General features: G+C 37.2%; 1 protein-coding gene across 2 annotated transcripts in view; it reads right to left on the bottom strand.

The window, feature by feature from the left end:
* Window positions 1-2,004: 2,004 nt before the first annotated feature.
* Window positions 2,005-22,407, bottom strand: part of LOC127650548 (sterile alpha motif domain-containing protein 12-like) — a 153,187-nt gene continuing 132,784 nt past the window's right edge. Inside the window, exon 5 of one of the 2 annotated variants that reach the window (XM_052136023.1) lies at window positions 2,005-2,443. In XM_052136023.1, the coding sequence (XP_051991983.1) occupies window positions 2,421-2,443 (23 nt within the window). In that variant the 3' untranslated portion in view covers window positions 2,005-2,420. The remainder of the gene's footprint in view (window positions 2,444-22,407) is intronic. The other variant, XM_052136024.1, reaches the window with a different exon arrangement.

Below are 22,407 nucleotides of genomic sequence, written 5' to 3'. Positions count from 1 at the left end.
AACCATATTATGAAGTGTTAACATCTTTTTTTATGTGATCATCAAATTATAATATATATTTTTTACAGTTTTAGAATATTGCACAGTGATATAGTAGTATATGCTATAAAATTATTAATTTAAATAACCCTTTAACATCTATTCACTTTTCTTAGATAATAATAAAAATGCCTTAAGGCAAACTAAGTGTCTGAATTGACAATATGTTGCTATTCAGTTTTAGCTGAGCATCTCGACATCTAAATCTAATAATCTAATCTCCATGAAGAGAACTAAAACAAACTGTCATTCAATGTAATTTAGATGTAGCTAATTGAATTAATGTACTCTCAAATATGGCTCATCTAAATTATCAATGCAAGTCAAACCCTTTTTAGGCAAACATCAAATTATGATAACAGCAAAAATGCTAGTTCCTTCTAATGTCTCTTTCTAAAGTACCAAACAAACCTAAATTCTCAGTACAGTTAGATTGATACAAGATTAGCAGCTATAAAACCAATGACCATTTCTATTTTCACCCTCTCAGCCATTCACAAGTTCCTTCGGTCATCAAAAGCTACTGGAGTAAAGCCCTCTAGGTGATAAAAAACCACCAATGCCCCACAAAAGCATGAAATGGCAGCTAGGGTTTTTAATTGGAACATGCTTTTCCCCAGATTCTCCGTATTGACTCCATCCTGTGAGCCAGACAAGAGCCAATACGAGATCTAATAGACAAGGTCTAATCGATAACACTCAATTTTCAGATCTGATTCCAATCTAAAGCATCTTGTAAGGCAAACCTTTCATCATACGGCATGGCCAGATGCCATGAACAGCAGCATGTAACCTATTACTATAGCCCTCAAAACAACTGGAGCCGCCCCAGTTAATCAATGGCTGGTCTGCACAGTCATGGACCTTTGTTGGCTACTATGTTGGCGCCTTTGTGGTAGATGTGTGATATTGTGATGTCATGCTACAATTGTAGTAACTCTCCTTGTTGATGCTTGAGGCTCTTGTAACTAATGTAGGTTTGATACAAAGGTGACAATGATCGAAGAGTAAATAGACAGTTAATTTGATTCAGTACTTCAATGTGCTTTAGAGTTAAAAAGGTAACAGTGAATGGCCATGTCATATTAACAGTGACGCCTTTGTGTGGATCTGAAAAAGATACAGTGATTGGAAAGTTTAAGGCTACTGACAGGCATCTTGCATCCTTTTTTCCTCAAAAGTAATGCTCCTTTTCTTTTATATACTCTTTCTATAATGCAATTTCATACCAAAAAATACATTTCCTCCTTTTACAACAGCAGGATGAGACAGGGTGATCTTCGGCATGGCATATCATCTGCCTTTCTCCTTTAGCTTTCTTTTCTGGAAAGGAAGAATCCTCTCCTATTTTTATGCTTTGCGGTTTCATAGCTCCAAGCTTAGCTGCTTCATCCGGTCTTCTAATTTAATTTCACCATGAGTCGAACCCCCAGATTGACTCTGGATCAAGAGATGAGGGTATAATGCATTTGGTCCAGTGATGAAAAGGATTTAGGGGTAGAAAGCACCTCCCTGTGGAAGGGCAGGCTTGTCTTTTGTAGAGGCCTGGTCACCGTCACAGTGAAGTTCATGTTAAGGGTATACATAATAATGGCCCATTGTAAGGTTTACATTATACTAAGAGATATAATGATTAGAAACGAGTAATATTCAGATGTGGAAAGGGTGGAGTCCTTATGCTGCACCTCAATTAGTGTGTGTTGAGATGGACAGCAAACAACAGAGATAACAAACAAAATGATCGATCGATAGATAGATAGATAGATAGATAGATAGATAGATAGATAGATAGATAGATAGATAGATAGATAGATAGATAGATAGATAGATAGATAGATAGATAGATAGATAGATAGATAGATAGATAGATAGATAGATAGATAGATAGATAGATAGATAGATAGATAGATAGATAGATAGATAGATAGATAGATAGATAGATAGATAGATAGATAGATAGATAGATAGATAGATAGATAGATAGATAGATAGATAGATAGATAGATAGATAGATAGATAGATAGATAGATAGATAGATAGATAGATAGATAGAGAAGAAAGTTTAAAGTGCTACACTTCAGGAGATTACGTCCATACAAATATAATTCTGCAGCAAGACTTTCAATTTGTCAAATCAAGAACATCAGTAGTCCATGTAATGCTTGAAGGGTCAATTTGATAGGCTGAAAAAAGCATTGAAGAAAAGTTGGATCCATTCTAGGATTGTTTTTGTTCAGCGATGGGTTGGACCTGTGACAAATGGTTATGGAGTTTTGAGAGAAGTGACTTGAAGGAAGACTGCAGAGGTGAAGAGTCTGGAGTGTGCTGTGGACATCGGAGGAGGTGAACAGGGGAATGGAGGGTTTCCAGGACTACTCAGGTTATGGTGAACTCTCCAGAGAGGCTGCAGAGAAAAAGAGAAAAGAGAGAAGCCAAAATTAGGAAGATAAAAAAGCAGTACAAGAACATGAACATGATGGAAAAAAGCAGGTGAGAATGAGAATGAAAGAAAATGATGACAGATTGACTTTGAACAGAGAAGATGTGATGCAGGTGAGGTGGATGGGAACTCATAGAACAAAAAGACCACAAATAAGATACCTTTAATATATCTCTTAGACACCAACAAGGTTAAATGGAGAGCAACTGGAGACTTTTACTCAAGCCTCCTTCTTGTCATATTTTCTGCCTGAGGAAAAGACCTAGTAGACCACAGTTAACAAGATTACTGTGCACAGATTCTCCAAAACACCAAAGTTTTCAATCAAATATCAGAGTTTTAGAGTTAAACTCTATTATTTCTAACCAAATTCTTAATTCCAATGATCTAAGCAATGTTTCTCAATCCCTTTTCCCAATCTCGTTGCCTTGCCCTAACCCTTCCCGCACCCAACCACCCACTTCCATCCATCCATCCATCCATCCATCCATTGTGAAACACTGATCTACAAGTAATGCCATCCACATAACTTTTATATCTGTATACTCTTACTGCATGTAAACAAATGTTTCATTGGTCCCACTTTATATTAGTTGTCATTAAATACTACAGTATGTACTAACATTAAAATACTTGTATGGTTTTTATTGTGTAACTACATGCCGTTCTTCAAGATTCACATGCTGCGACTAAGATTGAGGCACTGATACCATATGTGTGGTGGTGGCTTAGTGGGCTAAAACACCAAACTGTTAAGCAGAAGGTTGTCGGTTTGATCCCCACAGCCACCACCATTGTGTCCTTGAGCAAGGCACTTAACTCCAGGTTGCTCTGGGGGGATTGTCCCCGTAATAAGTGCTCTGTAAGTCGCTTTGGATTAAGGCATCTGCCAAATGCATAAATATAAATGTATGTTAAGAAGTAGGGGTAGGGTTGGGTTTAAAGAACAGAAAGGAATTTAGAAATTTAAATATGGACAGATCAAAAATTGTAAATCGAAATATACCTATACCAAAAATAGTAGTATATACAATGGAAGAGGAATTAAGTCTAGTATTCTAGATATTTTTTTGCATACACTTTTCATCATACTTAAACAAACAAGCTGCTATTCACTTAGTAGAATTAGAGATAAGTATAGAACAATTGGAGAGATCTCTGTTTGTAAATTATGACCCACTGAAATCAATGGAACTTCAAAAGTTAAAACTTGAATTAAATTCAATTTTACAGAAGAAGGCTGTATTTGCTTTGCTTTGAGGCAGACAGACATATTATGAATAGTGAGAGAGACAGGGAAAATATTAGCTCAGAGAGTGAGACAAGAGCATATATGGACATTAATACCAGCAGATTTGAATGAATATGGAAACTTAATTATGGAAGCAGTGGAAATTAATAAAGCATTTGGCGCATTTTACAAGTAATTGTGATACCACTAAATATCAGATACAATGATAATATTGAGGGATTCTTAACCCAGCTTGATATACCTTCATCAGAAGAGGATCGAATAAATGTAGGTAGGGATATCACAGTGGAGGAGGTTCAACACACAATTAAAAATCTTAATGAAAGAAAGACACCGGGGAAATATGGTTTTTCCTATTGACTTTTATAAAATATTCTCCGATATTCTAGCCCCAAAACTTTTGGGAGTCTTTCGAGATACTAAAAAAAATATATCTTCCTGATAGTATGCAAAATGCTGTAATTACTTTAATACGTAGAAAAGGCAAGGACACATAAGTTTGCGGAAGTTACTGTTCCATCTCATTAATAAACATGGACGCGAAAATCTTATCTAAGGTTTTGGCAACTCGGCTCGAAAAACTTTAACCTATACTAATACATTCAGACCAAGTAGGTTTTATAAAGAATAGAACTTCAGCACATAATGTTTGTAGATAACGCCGTTTAATGTGGCAGACTAGGACTAGTACGACACCCAACGTGGCCTTCTTCATTGACACGGATAAGGCATTTGATAGGGTTGAATGGCAGTATTTCTTTAAAACACTGGAAAGGTTTGGGCTTGGACAGTTTTTTATTGGGTGGGTCAAATTATAATATTTTGGTCCAAAAGCCTCAGTAATGACTAATGGAATAACATCTGATCCATTACCTATTTACAGAGGTACTAGGCAGGGGTGTTCCCTCTCCCCTCTTATTTTTGCTCTTGCGTTGGAGCCACTAGCTATTGCAATTGGGCAAAATAATAATATTTTTGGTATTAAAGCTGGACGGACTGAACATAAATTACTGATTTATGCTGATGATATCTTAGTTTTAACAACTAATTCTGCTGTAGCTGTATCCCATGGATTAACACCGATGAACTCCTAGTTTCTCCTCTGTCTCAGGATATAAAATTAATTGGAAGAAGTCAGAGGCAATGCCGCTATCAAGATTGTCCTCCTAGTATTAGACAAGGATGGCAATTCCAGTGGCATCCTTTAGGATTGTTTTATTTAGGAATTAAATTGACACTAGGTTTAGATAATATTATGACAGTAAATTTGCTCCCCATTATACAGAAGATTGAGTGTACATTTTTCAATTGGTATAAATTAGGGTTCTCATTAATAGGTAAGATAAACATAATGAAAATGATAACCATACCACAAATAAATGATATTACTCAATCACCACTGTCATTTCCAACCAATTTAGTGAAGGGACTTCAGAAAGTAGTAAAACATGTGGTTAAGCAAATCTTTCGAACATCTGGTGAGTAATTTTAACCTTATTAGGACAGATTTCTTAAAGTATCTTCAATTAAGGAGCTGTATTGTAAGTACCTTAAGAAAAATGCATGTAACTTCTAAAAATGATTTCCAGGAGTGGTTTCAAACCTGTTTGTAATGCGGAGGAGGGCGGGGCTGAGCCGGAATGATGCACGCCCGGACCCCAATCAGCCTGATGAGGCGAGCGAGGGATAAAGGCGACCAGAGACTGCAGTTTGAGAGAGAGAGCTACAGGCAGCTGTCCTGCATGTTTGTTTGTTATTTGGCTTGTTTTAAAATTCACTATTAATTTATGAGTTACAACTTCAAGCTGGTTCTCACCTCCTCCTTTCCCATGTAACCCCTTTACAGTGTTGTTTAAAAAAGGGCGGAGAAATGCAGACTCGATTAATCAATGACAAAATATTGAATAGAGTGTACAGGACACCCTGTAAAATGGCTACACTAAAATTAAAAGATACTGATAAATACTTGAGGTGTAGTTCTTATAAGGGAACACATGTACACATGTTCCATGAATGTTCAAATGCAAGACATTTTTGGTCACATATTATATAATTTCTGAGTGATGTGCTTAATGCAAGTACATCTCTCTGTTTATTGGGTATTTTACCAAAGATAGTAGATGTGAATAAGGATCAAATTAAATGGTGTAGACTGGCTTTGTTAACAGGTTGTAGAATAATACTTAGATTCTGGAAATCTGTATCTGAAATCGAATGGTTGGGGTAACTGACAAAAATTGCATCGTATGAAGCATTGATATATTAGATAAATTATGATTATAACACTTTCTTAAAGAGATGAGGCCCTTTCATGTCTAAAATTGGTTAAGAAATCTATCCAGCTTTATTGGTTTGTCACCACAAAGGATATACAAAACTGATTTCCTATAAGGTGGATATAATTTCCTACAGTTGATGTCAGAAGTTTGCATACAACTTAGCCAAATACATTTAAACTTTTTACATTAAATGTTTTTCACAATTCCTGACATTTAATTGTAGAAAACATTACCTATATTAGGTCAGTTAGGATCACTACTTTAATTTAAGAATGTGAAATTTCAGAATAATAGTAGAGAGAATTATTTATTTCAGCTTTTATTTCTTTCATCACATTCCCAGTGGGTCAGAAGTTTACATACACCTTGTTAGTATTTGGTAGCATTGCCTTAAAATTGTTTAAATTGGGTCAAACATTTTAGGAAGCCTTCCACAAGCTTCTCACAATAAGTGGTTGGAATTTTGGCCCATTCCTCCAGACAGAACTGGTGTAACTGTGTCAGGTTTGTAGGGCTCTTTGCCTGCACCCACTTTTTCAGTTCTGCCCACAAATTTTCTATCGGACTGAGGTCAGGGCTTTGTGATGGCCACTCCAATACCTTAACTTTGTTGTCCTTAAGCAATTTTACCACAACTTTGGAAGTTTGCTTGGGGTCATTGTCCACTTTGAAGACCCATATGCGACCGAGCTATAACTTCCTAGCTGATGTCCTGAGATGTTGCTTCAATATATCCACATAATTGTCCTTCCTCATGATACCATCAATTTTTTTGAAGTGCACCAGTCTCTCCTTCAGCAAAGCACTCCTACAACATGATGCTGCCACCCCCATACTTCATGGTTGGGATGGTGTTCTTCGGCTTGCATGCCTCACCCTTTTTCCTCCAAACATAACGATGGTCATTATGGCCAAACAGTTTAATTTTTGTTTCATCAGACCAGAGGAAATTTCATCAAAAAGTAAGATCTTTGTCCCAATATGCACATGCAAACTGTAGTCTGGCTTTTTTATGGCAGTTTGGAGCAGTGGCTTCTTCTTTGCTGAGCAGCCTTTCAGGTTACGTCGACGTAGAACTCGTTTTAATGTGGTTATAGATACTTGTCTACCTGTTTCCTCCAGCATCTTCACAAGGTCCTTTGCTGTTGTTCTAGGATTGATTCATCCCTAGTTCCTGAGCGGTATGATGGCTGCGTGGTCCTATTGCGTGTATACTTGCATACTATTGTTTGTACAGATGAACGTGGTACCTTCAGGCGTTTGGAAGTTATTCCCAAGGATGAACCAGACAATTTATTTCTGAGGTCTTGGCTGATTTCTTTTAATTTTCCCATGATGTCAAGCAAAGAGCCACTGAGTTTGAAGGTAGGCCTTAAAATACATCCACAGGTACACTTCCAATTCAGTACACCTCCTATCAGAATCTAATTGGCTAATTGTCTAAAGGCTTGACATAATTTTCTTAGTGTATGTAAAGTTCTGACCCACTAGAATTGTGATATAGTCAATTAAAAGCAAAACAACCTGTCTGTAACAATTGTTGGAAAAATGACTCATGTCATGCACAAAATAGACAAAACGACTTGCCAAAACTATAGTTTGCTAATATTAAATCTGTGGAGAGGTTAAAAAATTAGTTTTAATGACTTCAACCTAAGTGTATGTAAACTTCTGAATTCAACTGTATGTGACTGATTCTTTAGTTCGGTTGTGTTTATGTTTGATTTTTTTTTTTTTTTTTTTTTGTGTATTTCTGTGTTATTGTGTATTTTTGTCTTTTATTACATCATAAATCAATAAAATTATAAATAGCAAAATAAATAAATAAATACATTAATATAAAATGCATCCATTTAATTTGTTTATATTTTTATTTCTCCAAAGGAAGTTTATGGAAAATATTTGAGATAATGTTGATACTTCATTAAAACATAACTGAGAACTCCATTAAGGTCTCATGAGCTATGAAATGTTCTCTAGGGAGAGAGGGAAATGAATTGGGAACACAAATGTGTTCCATTGAACACAATATACAAATGGATGAACTGTTGTTATTTACCAATAAGAGTCCAAATGGGAAAAAAGTACAATTAAATATACCAAAAAGGAGAAGAGGTAGTGGAATGACAAAAGGAGGGAGAGAAAAAAGTACATAAAAATGGTGGTTACAGTGGTGAATCAATAGCAGAAAAGCTATCAGAATATCTAACTCATCTGACTTTTAGGAGAGAGAGATAAAGGTAGAGAGATAGTGGCTTAAGCAAAGTGTGACACCTTCCACAATTTAACTGACATGTGACATGGATGACATTCTACAGCCAAAATCTGGTCAGATGGTCACGTGACAGCACAAATTCACTATAAAATACCCTGTAATGTTTGAATCACAGTTGTGTTATTGTACTAAAAATCAATACAAACACACCACAATCACACACAAAAATCACACACTACAATATTTCCTAGATAGGACCCTGTTAGAGCACAAACAGTCCAAGAACATACACTCGTTTCTGGCTACAGAAAGCATAGCTAGTTTTTGAAATTCATTATCATGGGGTAGCCTGACAAGCTGTCAAACTAGTGTATGCAGGCTCTCCATCCCAAACAGCCGCATGAGCTGCTGTTTTCAGTGAGTAAGGGAGGGTGGGAAGTAGTGGGAGGTGGCTCTAGAGCTTCAACTGAACGATATAGCCGCCCACTTTTTGTTTTTGTTTTGTTGCGAATCAAGGTCAGGAATTTTCCTTCAATTTGCCAGGATAAGTGCTGACATGCTATACACAGAGACAGGTACATATTTAGACTTACAACCAGACACACACAAATACAATCATCTTGGCAATCTTTCCAGCCAATAGGTGCTGCTCTAAGGCTAATAAAATGATAGAATTAAAGTATACCAATATGTTCCATGGCAGTATCATGTTTTTTGGACAAACACCATGTTAAATCTATAGTTTTCTTTAACATACCTAGGAGGAGCATTTAAATACCTTGGCATATGAATATAGCAATTATTCTGTACCATAACCCCAGTATATCAAAGTACAATGGTATTTCTTCATTGTATCACCATGTTTTTTGTGTGTTTTTTTTTACATGGCAACATGATAATAATGCCGTGGTTCTTATATACGGTACCATAATAATGGCATTTTTTTGGGATATGGTACCATGGTAATGCCATGGTTTTTTAAACATGCTACCATGGTAATTCCATGTCTTTTGGACACCAAGGTTGTAATATAGTCTTTAAACAAGTACCATGGTAACTAAATTATATTCTTTAAAATACCTTGGTGCAGCATGTAAATACCATGGTATTTGTATATACAGTATAATTATTCAGTGCCATGGTATATCAAATTACCATGGTATTACTTTCTGATGCAGCTGACCATTGCAGTACCATGGTTTTTTGGACATGGTGCCATTCTACTGGGTGGTGAGTGGTCTAAAGCACATAACTGGTAATCTGGTAATCAGAAGGATGCTGGTTCGATCCCCACAGCCACCACCATTGTGTCCTTGAGCAAGTTACTTAACTCCAGGTTGCTCCGGGGGGATTGTCCCTGTAATAAGGGCTCTGTAAGTCACTTTGGATAAAAGCGTCTGCCAAATGCATCAATGTAAATGAAATGTAAATGTATTGGCATGTTTTTTTTTTTTTTTGCATACATATCGTGATTGTACCATGGTAATTCCATGATGTTCTTTGAATTATCTTGAAGTATCACATAAATGCTTTTGTATTTGAATATGTTAATGTGGAGCGGAGTGGGGCGGGGCCGGGTCAGAATATCGCGCGCCCGGTCCCCAATCGGCCTGATGAGGCGCGCGAGGGATAAAGGCGGCCAGTGACGATGGTTCGAGAGAGAGAGAATTACGGGCATGTCCGTCGTGTGTTTATGTTTGTGTGTTTTGAGTTTCATTCAATATGATTTATATTGACAAGCCGGTTCTCGCCTCCTCCTTGCCCATCCTTTAACAGTGTTACATTGGTGCCGAAACCCGGGAAGGTGGAGGGATGCCCGTCGTAGAGTCCTCGAAACTGCCGTCCACCCTGGGGAGCGCCGCTGCCATCTGGCGGGTGACGGAGTAGACCCGACCGCCCGGATGCGGGGAACGGCCGCCGTCCACGGGGCAAGTGGGGACTGGATACCCCGACTGCCTGGAGCGAGGGAGCTGTTGCCGGGGTGGAGGAGTGCCCTGCCGTCCCCAGAGATGCGGAGGGGTCGAGGGAGACCGCCGTCCGCGAGGGGAGGAGGGAAGAAACTCTCCGACCGCCCGGAGCGGTAGGGCTGCTGCCAGGGGCGGAGGAGTGTCCCCATTTGCTGCCAGAAAAGCGGAGGGGCATTCTGCCCGCTGGGGGTCGAAGGTTTGACTCTGGTTCGCCCGGGGTTGGTGCGGCTGTCGTCCGCCTGAGTGTGCCGGTTCTCACCTCCTCCTTGCCCATCCTTTAACAGTGTTACAGTTAATCACTAGGTACCATAGTAAATATCAAAGTTCCATTTTATCCATTTCATAACAACACAATACCATAATAGCACAACCGTACCTTTTGTAAGGAATGCTATATGTAATTTTAGATGATGTAGTCTTAAAAGTGTCAAAGATATTATGTTTTGTTCCTCCTGCTGAAAAATACCAGCCTGGTCTCATGAAATTTACGTGACCATTGCAACGTTTTTGCAAATCTGAAATTATGTGCTGCATTACACATTTGGCTGAAGCAACCACCTCATTTTGTGTCGCATCTATACCACTTTCACTTTCGTGCATCATTGGCTGGCCTCGAAGTCCAGTGCTCTATCAGGTGAGCAACCAAGCAAATTACTGATATAGGAATAAATGTGTATTTGCAGGTGGGTCTGTAATACAAGTATAAAACTTTTGGTTTTTCAAATCATGCGTTGATATCATAAGATAGCAGGGGGTGAGTAAAATAATGAAAAATATGTTTTTATATTGTCATAATCTGCAATTATACTCGTGATTTGTGTGACAATGATTAAACCACACAGTTGTTGCCTCTAGTGTTATTTCAACAGGAAACTGCAGCAAAATATAGAGAGCAGCATGTACAAGTTTGCAAAAAATGTACATAGAGTAATGCTCATTCCATGAGACCAGGTTGTATAAGACAGTGTCATCCTTGGCACTAGATGTCTGAGACTGGAATGATAACACTGTCTCACCATTTAGATGGAACAGCGCAATCCCAGCCAGACAGAACAAGAGCTGAGAAAAAAAATCAAATTTAAAAAAGCTGCAAATGATTCATTCCACTTTTCAGTCTTTTTGATTCATTCTCTTCTCTCTGATTAATTATCACTGGCTGAAGTGTGACAGCGGGAGAACAGTTCTGAGGAGCCACTGCATTCTCCATCTATCCATGCAGAGCACCTCTGAAACAATGAGATTTGCTCATGCTGCCGGGCTCTGGATGTAAAACCTGCATCCCAGTAGTTCATACTGTATGTGTGCAAAATCACATTATACAACAGTTAGTTCTAGGAAACGGAAAACCCGGAATGGAGCTGAAGTGAAGTGATTACAGATCATTTTGTGCAGGGAGCAAAAATCGCTGTCGCTCCAACTTACAAACTCAGTTCTAGTCCGTGTGTTGCATGGCGAAATACCAAGCTTAATGCTTTGGCTTCTTTTGGAATTATTTTTGTTGGCAGAAAAAAATACAAATGAACTGTCCAGATTTTGTCTGAAACGTAAGTAATTGAGATTATGATTTCAAGCTTGATTACACTTCCTTGCGCTCGACGCATGCGCAGAGCCCTAAATGGTCTAAATGGTCTTGAAATTGTGACCACCAAGGAGACTGCTGATGTCAAGAATAATAGTGAAAAAGGAGTCACATTAATTAAACCATTGGATTCTTATGGATTACCTTCATGCTGCCTTTATGTCCTTTTTGGAGCTTGAAAATGTGGCATTGTATGGACAAACAGACATCATATCAAAATATCTTTGTGTTCTGTGGAATAAAGAAAGCCATACATGTCTGAGATGACTTAAGGGTGAGTTACTGATGAGAGAATTATCATTTTTGGGTGAACTACTCATTTAATCAAAGGAAAAGACTATACCATTAAATCTTTTCCTTTCTCTCTGCTTGACATCAGTTCCTCTCACCCTCAGTTGAAATGAGAGATCAGATTCAAATACATCACAGATGAGTGGCCATGAGAACAGTGTAGAAAAGAGAGGTGAGAAAGGGAGTAAGTGAGAATAAGAAAAGAAAAAGGGTGTGCCAGGAATCCTGGAAGGCTCAAGAGAAACAGAGGCTGGAGGCTACCTGTGCATTCATAATGAGTTCTTACCACTGTTTTTGAATCAGAGCACAACCTCTGTCTGCCTCAACACTAGCTTTCTCCTTGCTTAACACAACCCTGAGCTCTTTCAGTTCCACCAAAAACTGACAGCTCTGCCGAGGTGAGTTCTGATTGGATGACTGGAAAGATCCTACAGTGGCTCTGACATACTTGGCATCTATTTCGGCAAATGACCCGAGGCAATGCTCAGAAACTCTGAAGTAAGATTACTGTAGTTCCTTACTTCCCCATTTGAACAGATCTGAGACTGTGCCAAAGATTAGAGATTTTCAGTGTGACAGGTCGGGTAATTGAAGGAATATTCAGGATTCAATACAAGTTAAACACCATTTGTGGCATAGTGTTAATTACCACAAAAATGAATTTCGAACTGTACCTCCTTTTCTTAAACAAACAAACAAACAACAACAACAACAACAACAACAACAGAAAACTGGGTTACAGCCCGGCATTTGCAATGGAAATGAATGGGGCCAATCGTATATCCTAAAATAGTCACCGTTTCAAAATTATAGTCATAAAATGTAAATAATATGCGTGCTAACATGATTTCAGTGTTATAAAATCACTTATTACACTGCTCTCTGGAATACTCGATTCTGATTGGTCAATGGGACCATCTATTGGTCTGATATTTCTCTGTAACAATGGCACCTTCACATATCAGACCGCTCATCCAGGTATTGTGATCCATCGTTCCTGCTTCTAAGATCACTTTGCGTAATCTACAAGTAAGCTACAGTAATACAATAATTTCAACTCAAATGAAGGTTTCATGTGAATTAATTTCTTTATTTAGCAAGTAGTCAGGTAAAAAGATGCATAATGAGCAGTCAGATGTTTATTCATTACAAAATAAACACCAAAAGAACTCTGATGCAAAACGGAGGTGGAATCCAGCTGTTTAGTAATTTATTTATTCTCACATAATTACATAAATTCAACACATATCAATGTTTCATGTCCATTTATTTGTTTATTTGGAAAGTAGCCCTGTAATAGGCTGAATAAATTCAGGAGGCAATTTTCGCAAAATAAACACCAACAGAATCTGATGTAAGCTGGTGGATTTCAGTTGTCCAGCATTTTCTTTCTTCTCACATAATTACATTATTTCAATGCAAATGAATCTAAAATGTCTATGTATTTACTTATTTGGTGAGTAGCTGTGTAATAAGAGGGATAATGTATAGTCAACCAGTTGTTATCACAAAATAAACCCCTTCAGGTAATACAAGTCCCCTCTGCTTTGCGTCATGATCCTGATCACCCTGTAAAGTTTTTTTCCCACTTGGCTGACTGTACATTATCCCTTATTAACTAACCTTTTTCTGTGTAAAGTTATATTCAATTTGACAACTTTTGTTGCCATGAGGATGTAACATAATCCAGGTAAACTGTGATTTAAACAACTTAACATCTCAAATATTACACAAGTTAAAAAAAAAAAGAATTAAGATAAGTGGTTTTATAATATTATGTGTGATATGTGCAAATTAAAAACGTTTAATTCAATAAATGTACATGCACCTACCTTGCACATACATTACCACTTGCACATGTACATATGCCATTCTGTTATATGTCCTATTATTTGTATGTCTATTTATAATCTTGCCTTGTTTTATATTCCTCGTCTCACTGTAATGTTCTGTGTGCACTTGTTTCTAATTCACCCAAAAAATTAAAATTCTATCATTCACTCTCCTTCATACTGTTCCAAACCTGTATGAATTTCTTTTATCTTTGGAACACAAAAGGAGATGCTACTGTAGACAGTATGATGGTCACCTTTAAGTTTCATTGCATCATTTCTGTCTGAAATCACATCGTGTCTGAGGCTGCCATTCTGCCTAACATCTCTTTTTGTGTTCCACAGAAGAATGAATGTTGTAAAGGTTTGATATAATATTAGGGTGTGGAAAATGAATTTCTGCTTTTAAGCAATGTCACAAAAGCATGAGCTGTTGTTCTGAATATTGGCAACTATCACTTATCTGTTTGTAAGCTGTAACTTAGTTTTGTGTTTCATTATGTTTTGGATGGTTTGACTTGTTTGGTAAGTACATTTGTTTTTGAATTAATAAAGTGTTCACTTTATCCTCAAAATGATAGTCTGATGTTCATTTTCAAGAGACATGAATTTGATGAATTTATGTCTGCATGACTAGTTAAGCTAAAGCAGCAGCTGTTCAGTTCACACATATATATTATAGTCCACAGGTCCCATCTGTCACTCTGTACCTTGTATAGTTCTGCAGTTTCTGCCTGAAAGTGAAAAACATTTACAGACTACCACATTTACAGTGAGCACACAATGTTCAACGCATTCTTGCTTTTACACTGCAAAGGAGAAAATAGGTCGTCCTGTTCTGAGGATTATGTTTTCTACGTCTTTCTGCCCTGATTTCCAACAACAAATAAAAAATTGCTGTATAGTACGAGGGGAAATAAATGGGTCTATTTATGTAGTCATTTGCTCTGTTGCGCCTCATGTCAAATGCCTGCACACCTCTCTTTCCTTCCGTCCTTCCTTATGTCACAGTTTAGTGTTGTGCAGGCCACAAGGAGGTGGGGAAAACAGAGCACATATTTTTTCAAACATATAATACAGCATGTCGTCCATTTATATCAAATATTTCAATTGAATCAATTAATTGAAATGGTCACTATAGTGTCTACACCCTTAACTGGATGGGCCTAGAATGTTACTAGAGTATTATCAAATATATCATATGTTATGATAATGTTTGATAACAGATCAGATCATACACAGCATATATATATATATATATATATAAATAAAATATACACCGATCAGCCACAACATTAAAACCACCTGCCTAATATTGTGTATGTCCCCCTCGTGCTACAAAAATAGCGCCAACCAGCATATCAGAATAGCATAATGAGATGCCATTCTTTTCACCACAATTGTACAGAGCGGTTATTGGAGTTACCGTAGAACTTTGTCAGTTCAGACCAATATGGCAATTGTCTGTTGACCTCTCTCATCAGCAAGGCATTTCCGTTCAAAGAACTGCAGCTCACTGGATGCTTTTGGCACGATTCGGAGTAAATTCTAGATACTGTTGTGCGTGAAAATCCCAGTAGATCAGCAGTTACTGAAATACTCAAACCAGCCCTTCTGGCACCAACAATCATGCCACGGTCCAAATCACTGAGATCACATTTTTCCCCATTCTGATGGTTGATGTGAATATTAACTGAATCTCCTGACCTGTATCTGCATGATTTTACACACTGCTCTGCCATCACAAGGGGCTGATTAGATAATCACATGGATGATTGTTGGTGCCAGATGGGATGGTTATGGAGTATTTCTGTAACTGCTGATCTCCTGGGATTTCAACAGTCTCTAGAATTTACTCTGAATGGTGCCAAAAACAAAAAACATCCAGTGAGTGGCAGTTCTTTGGACGTATACTCCTTGTTGATGAGAGAGGTCAACAGAGAATGGCCAGACTGGTTCGAACTGACAGAGTCTATGTAACAGATCATCGTTCTGTGCAATTGTGTTGTGAAAAATATAATCTCAGAATAGCTGTTTTGGCAGCACGAGGGGGACCTACACAATATTAGGCAGGCGGTTTTAATGTTGTGGCTGATTGGTGTGTGTAGACATATATATTACGTGTTATGTAATAAGAATCATCATTAAAAACACTGTGAACAGTAATCCTAAATTAATATGTATATAATTTTTTTGTATTATGCGTTATGTTATGAGAACATGGGGATGACCATGACATTTTCTTACAGTACCTTATTACTTACCCTAACACAAAAAGATGTTTAAATGACAAAATTAACAACATTGGCTAATATATATATATATATATATATTTATAAAAATTCATAAGTTTTGGATCCACAAATAGTTCTGAAGATCTTTACAACTATTCCACATAGGGATGCCGTGGCCATTATGGCTGCTGTTTCAATGGAGCGTGGCCTCTGCATTACCTGACATTGATAAATACCCAAGGACCTGAGCCCACATGAGAATACACTCTCTCTGCCATCATTAACCTTGTGAAACCCAACCTTCAGCCAATGATTATCAACAATTATGTGCTGTTAGATTTCATTAGTAAAGGCTGAATCTTACACAAAAATATAACAAAAACGCACCAGCCACACCAGAACTCGAGATGGAGAACTGTCTCTGACTATGTTGGCGGCATCACAACGGCATTTTAACTATCTTTTCATATTTAATCAATTAACTCCCATTGTTCTTCTGTGACTTGCGTTGTGCTGATATTTATAATGGCATTAACATTTAGTATGCACATGAGAGAATAAAATAACATCTCTAATTTAAAATGAGAATGAAAAGATGACACAAAATGAAAGAGAGGGGAAAAGATTGTGCAGAGATGAGGGAGAGCTGTATTCCCTAATGTGACACTAGATTTAGGTTCTTCTCAGTTCCTGCTTTGAGGATTCCTGCATTTACACTTCGGCTTAAAAATAGCCCCTTGATAATTTATTTAGCCTGAGTGTGCCTGTCTGCATTGTGTTCCAGGAGAAAAGCTTCCTCTGCCTGAGACTGATATCCTTCCACAAACCTCACATATACCCAGAGAACCTTACGTAGCATTGACCTTTAAAACAGAACCAAAATGCTACTTCAAAAATTGCAGCCGCATTGTTTAATCTGGAAAAAAAGATACAATTCTTGCATTGACCTCAAACACATTTAAAGGGATAGTTCACCCAAAAATTTAAATTCTGTCATTTACTCACCCTCTAGTTCAGTGTTGGGTAAGTTACTCAAAGAAGGAAATCAAATTAATCCAATGACTAATTATATTATTAATTACTTTAAATTTACCTTCTAAAAAAAAAAAAATCTGCTCAACCATTTCAAAATAATGCCTATATGTCCTCTTTGTTCTTTACTGCATGCAATTTAGCGTGCGCACATCCTTCAGCTGTCAAACAGACATACATATGAACATAATTACTGATTTAAATGTGTTTAATATAAAAACTGTTTTTAAAAATTTGTGTAGCCAAAGTAATGTACTTAAAATAATTGAAGGTACTGCATGTACTGATTGAAATTCTGTACCTGCAATCTGATTACAAGAATTTACAATGTAATGCAACACACTACTTTTATTTTTTTTAACTTAAAAAGTAATTTGATTACTGTAATTAATTACTTTGGAATCAGATTGCATTGCATTGTCGCTCCGTGGCTTACTCTTCCTATTGAAAGAAAATAAGTACTGGGGCTGTAAAGCTCAAAAATGACAAAAAAGCACCATAAAAGAATTGTTGAACATGATTTTTGTGCTATATATCATACAATATAGTCATTATTTACTGAAAATCTTGAGTTAATGAAAGAAGTAGCAATGTTCAACCTGTGAATGTATCACCCAAACTGGTAGGAACTTTAGTTTGTAAATCATACTGATCTGGTTCAAAAGTTGAAGTCAGTAAGTCAACTCACTGACTTAGTCTGATTGTATTGGTTAACAGCTCATTATTAGTGAATAACTACAATTTTAGTCTGCTCCCCCCAATCGTTATCATAGCACATCATTTGGCGAAAACAAGATATCTTAGGAGGCAGTATAGTTAAGGATAACTTCGCATTTAACAGTCTTCTTATCAGGTTCATGTCTATGCCTTAAAATGCCGCCTGGTTGCTAGGGAGGGTAGAGTCACATGGGGTAACCTCCTCGTTGTCGCTATAATGTGGGTGAGTTGTGCGTGGATGCCGCAGTGGATGGCGTGAAGCCTTCACACAAGCTATATCTCCGCAGTAACGCGCTCAACAAGCCACATGATAAGATGCGCGGGTTGACGGTCTCAGACACAGAGACAGCTGAGATTTGTCCTCCGCCACCCGGATTGAGGCGAGTCATTACGCCACCATGAGGACTTAGAGCGCATTGGAATTGGCCATTCCAAATTGGGAGAAAAAGGGGAGAAAACTCATCCAGCCCGACACAACAACATTGACTCACAACATTTCAGGGAGTTGGGGACGGGACTATCTGTTCGATTAAAGGCAGACACTTCAGCTTTATGGAGAAAAAACAGGGGAATATAAGGGACGAATATATAGCAGCCCTTTTGAATCTTTGCAAGCTTAAGTCAATTTGAAAAATACCAAACAAATAGTGATGTCCATAACTTTCACACCTGTGAGCCAAATCCAGATTCCTCAGTCGAAAGCTGCAATTAAATTTGTCATTGATAAGGGTGTAATGGTTGAAATCTTCTCTTTCTCAGATGGTGGGCCTGGTGATGCCAAGTTCTGGTCTGTGTGTGATAATCAGCAAGTTGGCGGCTCTCATTACCCTTTCGTTGAAAGGGATGAAAATCTCAAAAGTGCACTTAAATCTGATGACTCGACACTTTAATCAGCCATGAACCAAAGAGACCAGGAAATTAGTCCAGGAAAGAGTACTAATGTTTTGTATCAGTGATTTATCTCCATAACCTTGAGGTTTGTTGGCAAGTAATGATCCCTCTCAGTAAGTTGACATCTTTCATATGGGAAAAGGATATTGTATTTTTCCTTTTTTTTTTGACACTTTCACTTGATGTGTAATTATCTAGTAATAATAGTATTGAAGACATTATTAAAATCAGCAAGCTCAGCTTCAAGGTTATCACTACCTCAAAGATGTCTCTTTTGAATTTACATTAAACCTTTGACCCACTATATTTAAAAGTGATGTTCAATTGCAATTGAAAATGTATAACTTGTCCCTCCTCTGAAATGACTTTTTAATTGACATCACTTAGGCCAAGGGTTTTCAAACTGGGGTTCGGGGAGAAGAACGTGTTTCACTGTGTTTCTAAAATTATGAGATTTATAATGATTATTTTACTCTACTGACAGTCATAGTTTTTATAGTGTTTTAGATAAGTTTGTAATAATAAAAATAAAAATAAAAACTTTGTTGTAAGGCCATATTATTTAAATTTGCTTTATTGTTAAATAATAATGCATGTGAATTTATTGAATATTTTTATTTTTAAGTTTACATACAAACATTACTAGTGAAAATAAGATGATAAGAAAAAAGATACACTGTATCTTTTGGAGATAACAATGCACAGATAATATTTTAGGATACTGGATAATGTTACTTAACCCTCATGTTGTCTTCCGGTCATTTTGACCCAAAGAGGATTTCCTTTTGCCTATATAAGCTAGTTAATTGTATCCTATTGGACAAAAATCTTTCTGACTTTGTTCACACAGGGTATTAAAATGCAACCCCAAAACATTTATTATTTTATTCTATTTGTCAAAATTGGCTTATAAATCTCTCATTATGCTATATTATTACCAAATATTGGATTAGATCTTTTTGTCAATGTTTTCTTTCAATTAGCACAGGTTTTGTATTTCTTTTTGGAACTTACAGATCATAGGCTTCATTGACCTGAGCTTATGCACCTCCGTTTTTGAGTGAAAAAAGCTATATTTGTGGATAATTTTGGCAATATTAAAAAAAAATATGAAAACACGCTGTATTATTTATCACACTAGTGTGCTTTAATGTTTAACTAGGAAGTTTGTTTGAAATGGTTTTATTGTGTACAAAATGGCACAAAGTCACACTTGTGGTTCAATGTGCAGGGACATCTAAGACATTTGTGATGTAAATAACTTAGCTCCGTGATGCTTTCAACATGGCTGTTTGTTTGAGTGGCCCAACGTGTCAACTTCTGGCTCAATCAGTTGCATGAGTTTGGGGAGGGACTACCTATTTGACTGCACAATGGCAGGTGGGGAAGTTTTGGGGAAACATGTTTGGAAACAATAATCCTTTTTTAATCTACTTTAGTTCCACTTGAGGCACAGAATGACATGCTTTATCTTTAAATCCCAATCAATCTGTAACCTTCCAACTCTCATCACACAACTCGCAACACAGCTCATAACATAACTCATAACAAAGCTAGCAGTAACATTATGCCAAACAAAACATAAATAAACAACACCAGTAAACTTGAACTAAATGTGCAAGTTTGAGTTCATGCACAGTGTGTGCACAAACAAACCAGTGGGTTTAAGGAGCAAAGTATATGATTGAATGCAGTCAACTTGAAGAACTAAACTTCTGAAAGACCTTTTCTCCCTGCAGATTATTACATGGCCCAATGCTTCATGTAATACATTTTACAGTCCGGTAATTAAATAAAGAATCAATTTGTCTGGTACAAGGCAGCACACTGAGGCTTGCATATGGGTGTTGGAACATGCAGTGCTTCATTACATTTCATTACATACTGTACATATATATATATGTTTTTTTTTCTCATTTGCTTGTTTGTTTTCAGGGGGCAGGGAATTCTGTACAGTGCAAGTCTGTGCCTAATTACACAAATTATTTGGCAACATTACAACAGGAAGGCCCCCACTGCAGTCACAAAGCTAAAAACGAGGACAACACTAACACAAATATTGTATTTCCAAACAGCGACCTGCAACAGTCTAGCTCCTTAAAGGGACAGTTCCCCCAAAAATACAAATTCTGTCATGATTTACTCACCCTCATGTTGTTCTTAACCTGTATAGCTTTCTTTCCTCTGTGGAACACAAATGGAGGTTTACGGCAGAATGTTAGTCTCAGAATCCATTCACTTATGGAAGAAAGATGCAATGAAAGTGAACAGTTACGGAGGCAAACATTCTGCCTAACATCTCCTTTTCTGTTCTACAGAAAAAAGAAAGTCAAATGCCAACACCCTGGAGTCAAAATAATTCAAGTCAACTTGAAGGTAACAAAGTTCAAAACTGCATAGACCAGATTGTATGTGCATTATGAATCACATTAACAGCTGTCAGCTCTATAGGCTGGGTCAAATAAGGGCATATGCCAAACAACTCAATGCTAAATATTAATAAGACAGCCCTAGGGAACACATGCCACCATGAAGACTCATCAATTTTTTCCTGGGCATAATATGAATATAATAACTTCTGTCTCATTCATCAACTATGGAAGGAAAAAGCTTCCAGCTTATTGAAGCAGCCTTATGACAAATGTTTAATGTACATTAGTGTGTCTTCAAGTCAGACTAGGTTGGGGAATCATGTACCTAGTTTTTTGAAGGGGCACCAGTGGCAATCCTGGCTAACTTGTATCCTAGGTCAGATAAGACATGACAACTTGGCAGTTCTTGGCAGTATTTGTTTTACCTACCCAATAATCGTGCAACTTAATTTTCAAAGATATTTCTTTTGAGTTACATTCAATAACAAAATAAGGAATCCATACAGTTAAAACTCACTCTTCGATTGAACCAATAAATAAAAAAGGAAGTGTGCTTGCATGATGCCTAAATATGCATGATGCCTGATAAAACTCCCACTCAATGCTGACTAATCAGGGAGGAATACAAACTCCCACTTCCTCTCACATCCATTCAGATGTCAAATATATGATTGACAAACACTAATTTTTCCATAGAACACAAATCCTGTGTTTCTTTAGTATGTGCCCTTTAAAGAATTGGGATTGAGTCATAATTAATACAAATGAGAGGAAGAAAGTCTGACAGATTGGCTATAGTGAGAAAGATAGAGAGAGAGAGTGAGGGAGTTAGAGTGTAAGAGCATAAAAAAATATTTCCTTTCCCTTATACCAACTAAAGGCCAGTTACATTTAAAAAACTTTTCCTTTAAGGGTATTGGAAGAGCTCAGTGAAGCAGAAATTATTTCAAATCAATTTTCTCTTTAGAACCTAATGCTAATCAGCCCTTTCTGCGGAAATGGACCGATATCATTATTTTCTACCCAATTGTATTAAAAGACAAAACACACAAACACACGCACACACACACGCACGCACACACACGCACGCATGCACACACACACACACACACACACACACACACACACACACACATACTAAAGATCAACTTGAGCAGAGATGCCTAATTACTCTTTAAAATTGAAAAGCCAGTGAAAATAAGCCAACTCATTTCCAGGACGGAAATCAGCCCAATAACGCTTCAGTAATCATCAAGGCAGAACCAAC

The sequence above is a fragment of the Xyrauchen texanus genome, chromosome 10 (genome assembly GCF_025860055.1).
Source record: "Xyrauchen texanus isolate HMW12.3.18 chromosome 10, RBS_HiC_50CHRs, whole genome shotgun sequence".
NCBI classification, from domain to species: domain Eukaryota; kingdom Metazoa; phylum Chordata; class Actinopteri; order Cypriniformes; family Catostomidae; genus Xyrauchen; species Xyrauchen texanus.
This window is presented reverse-complemented; position numbering and strand designations above follow the sequence as displayed.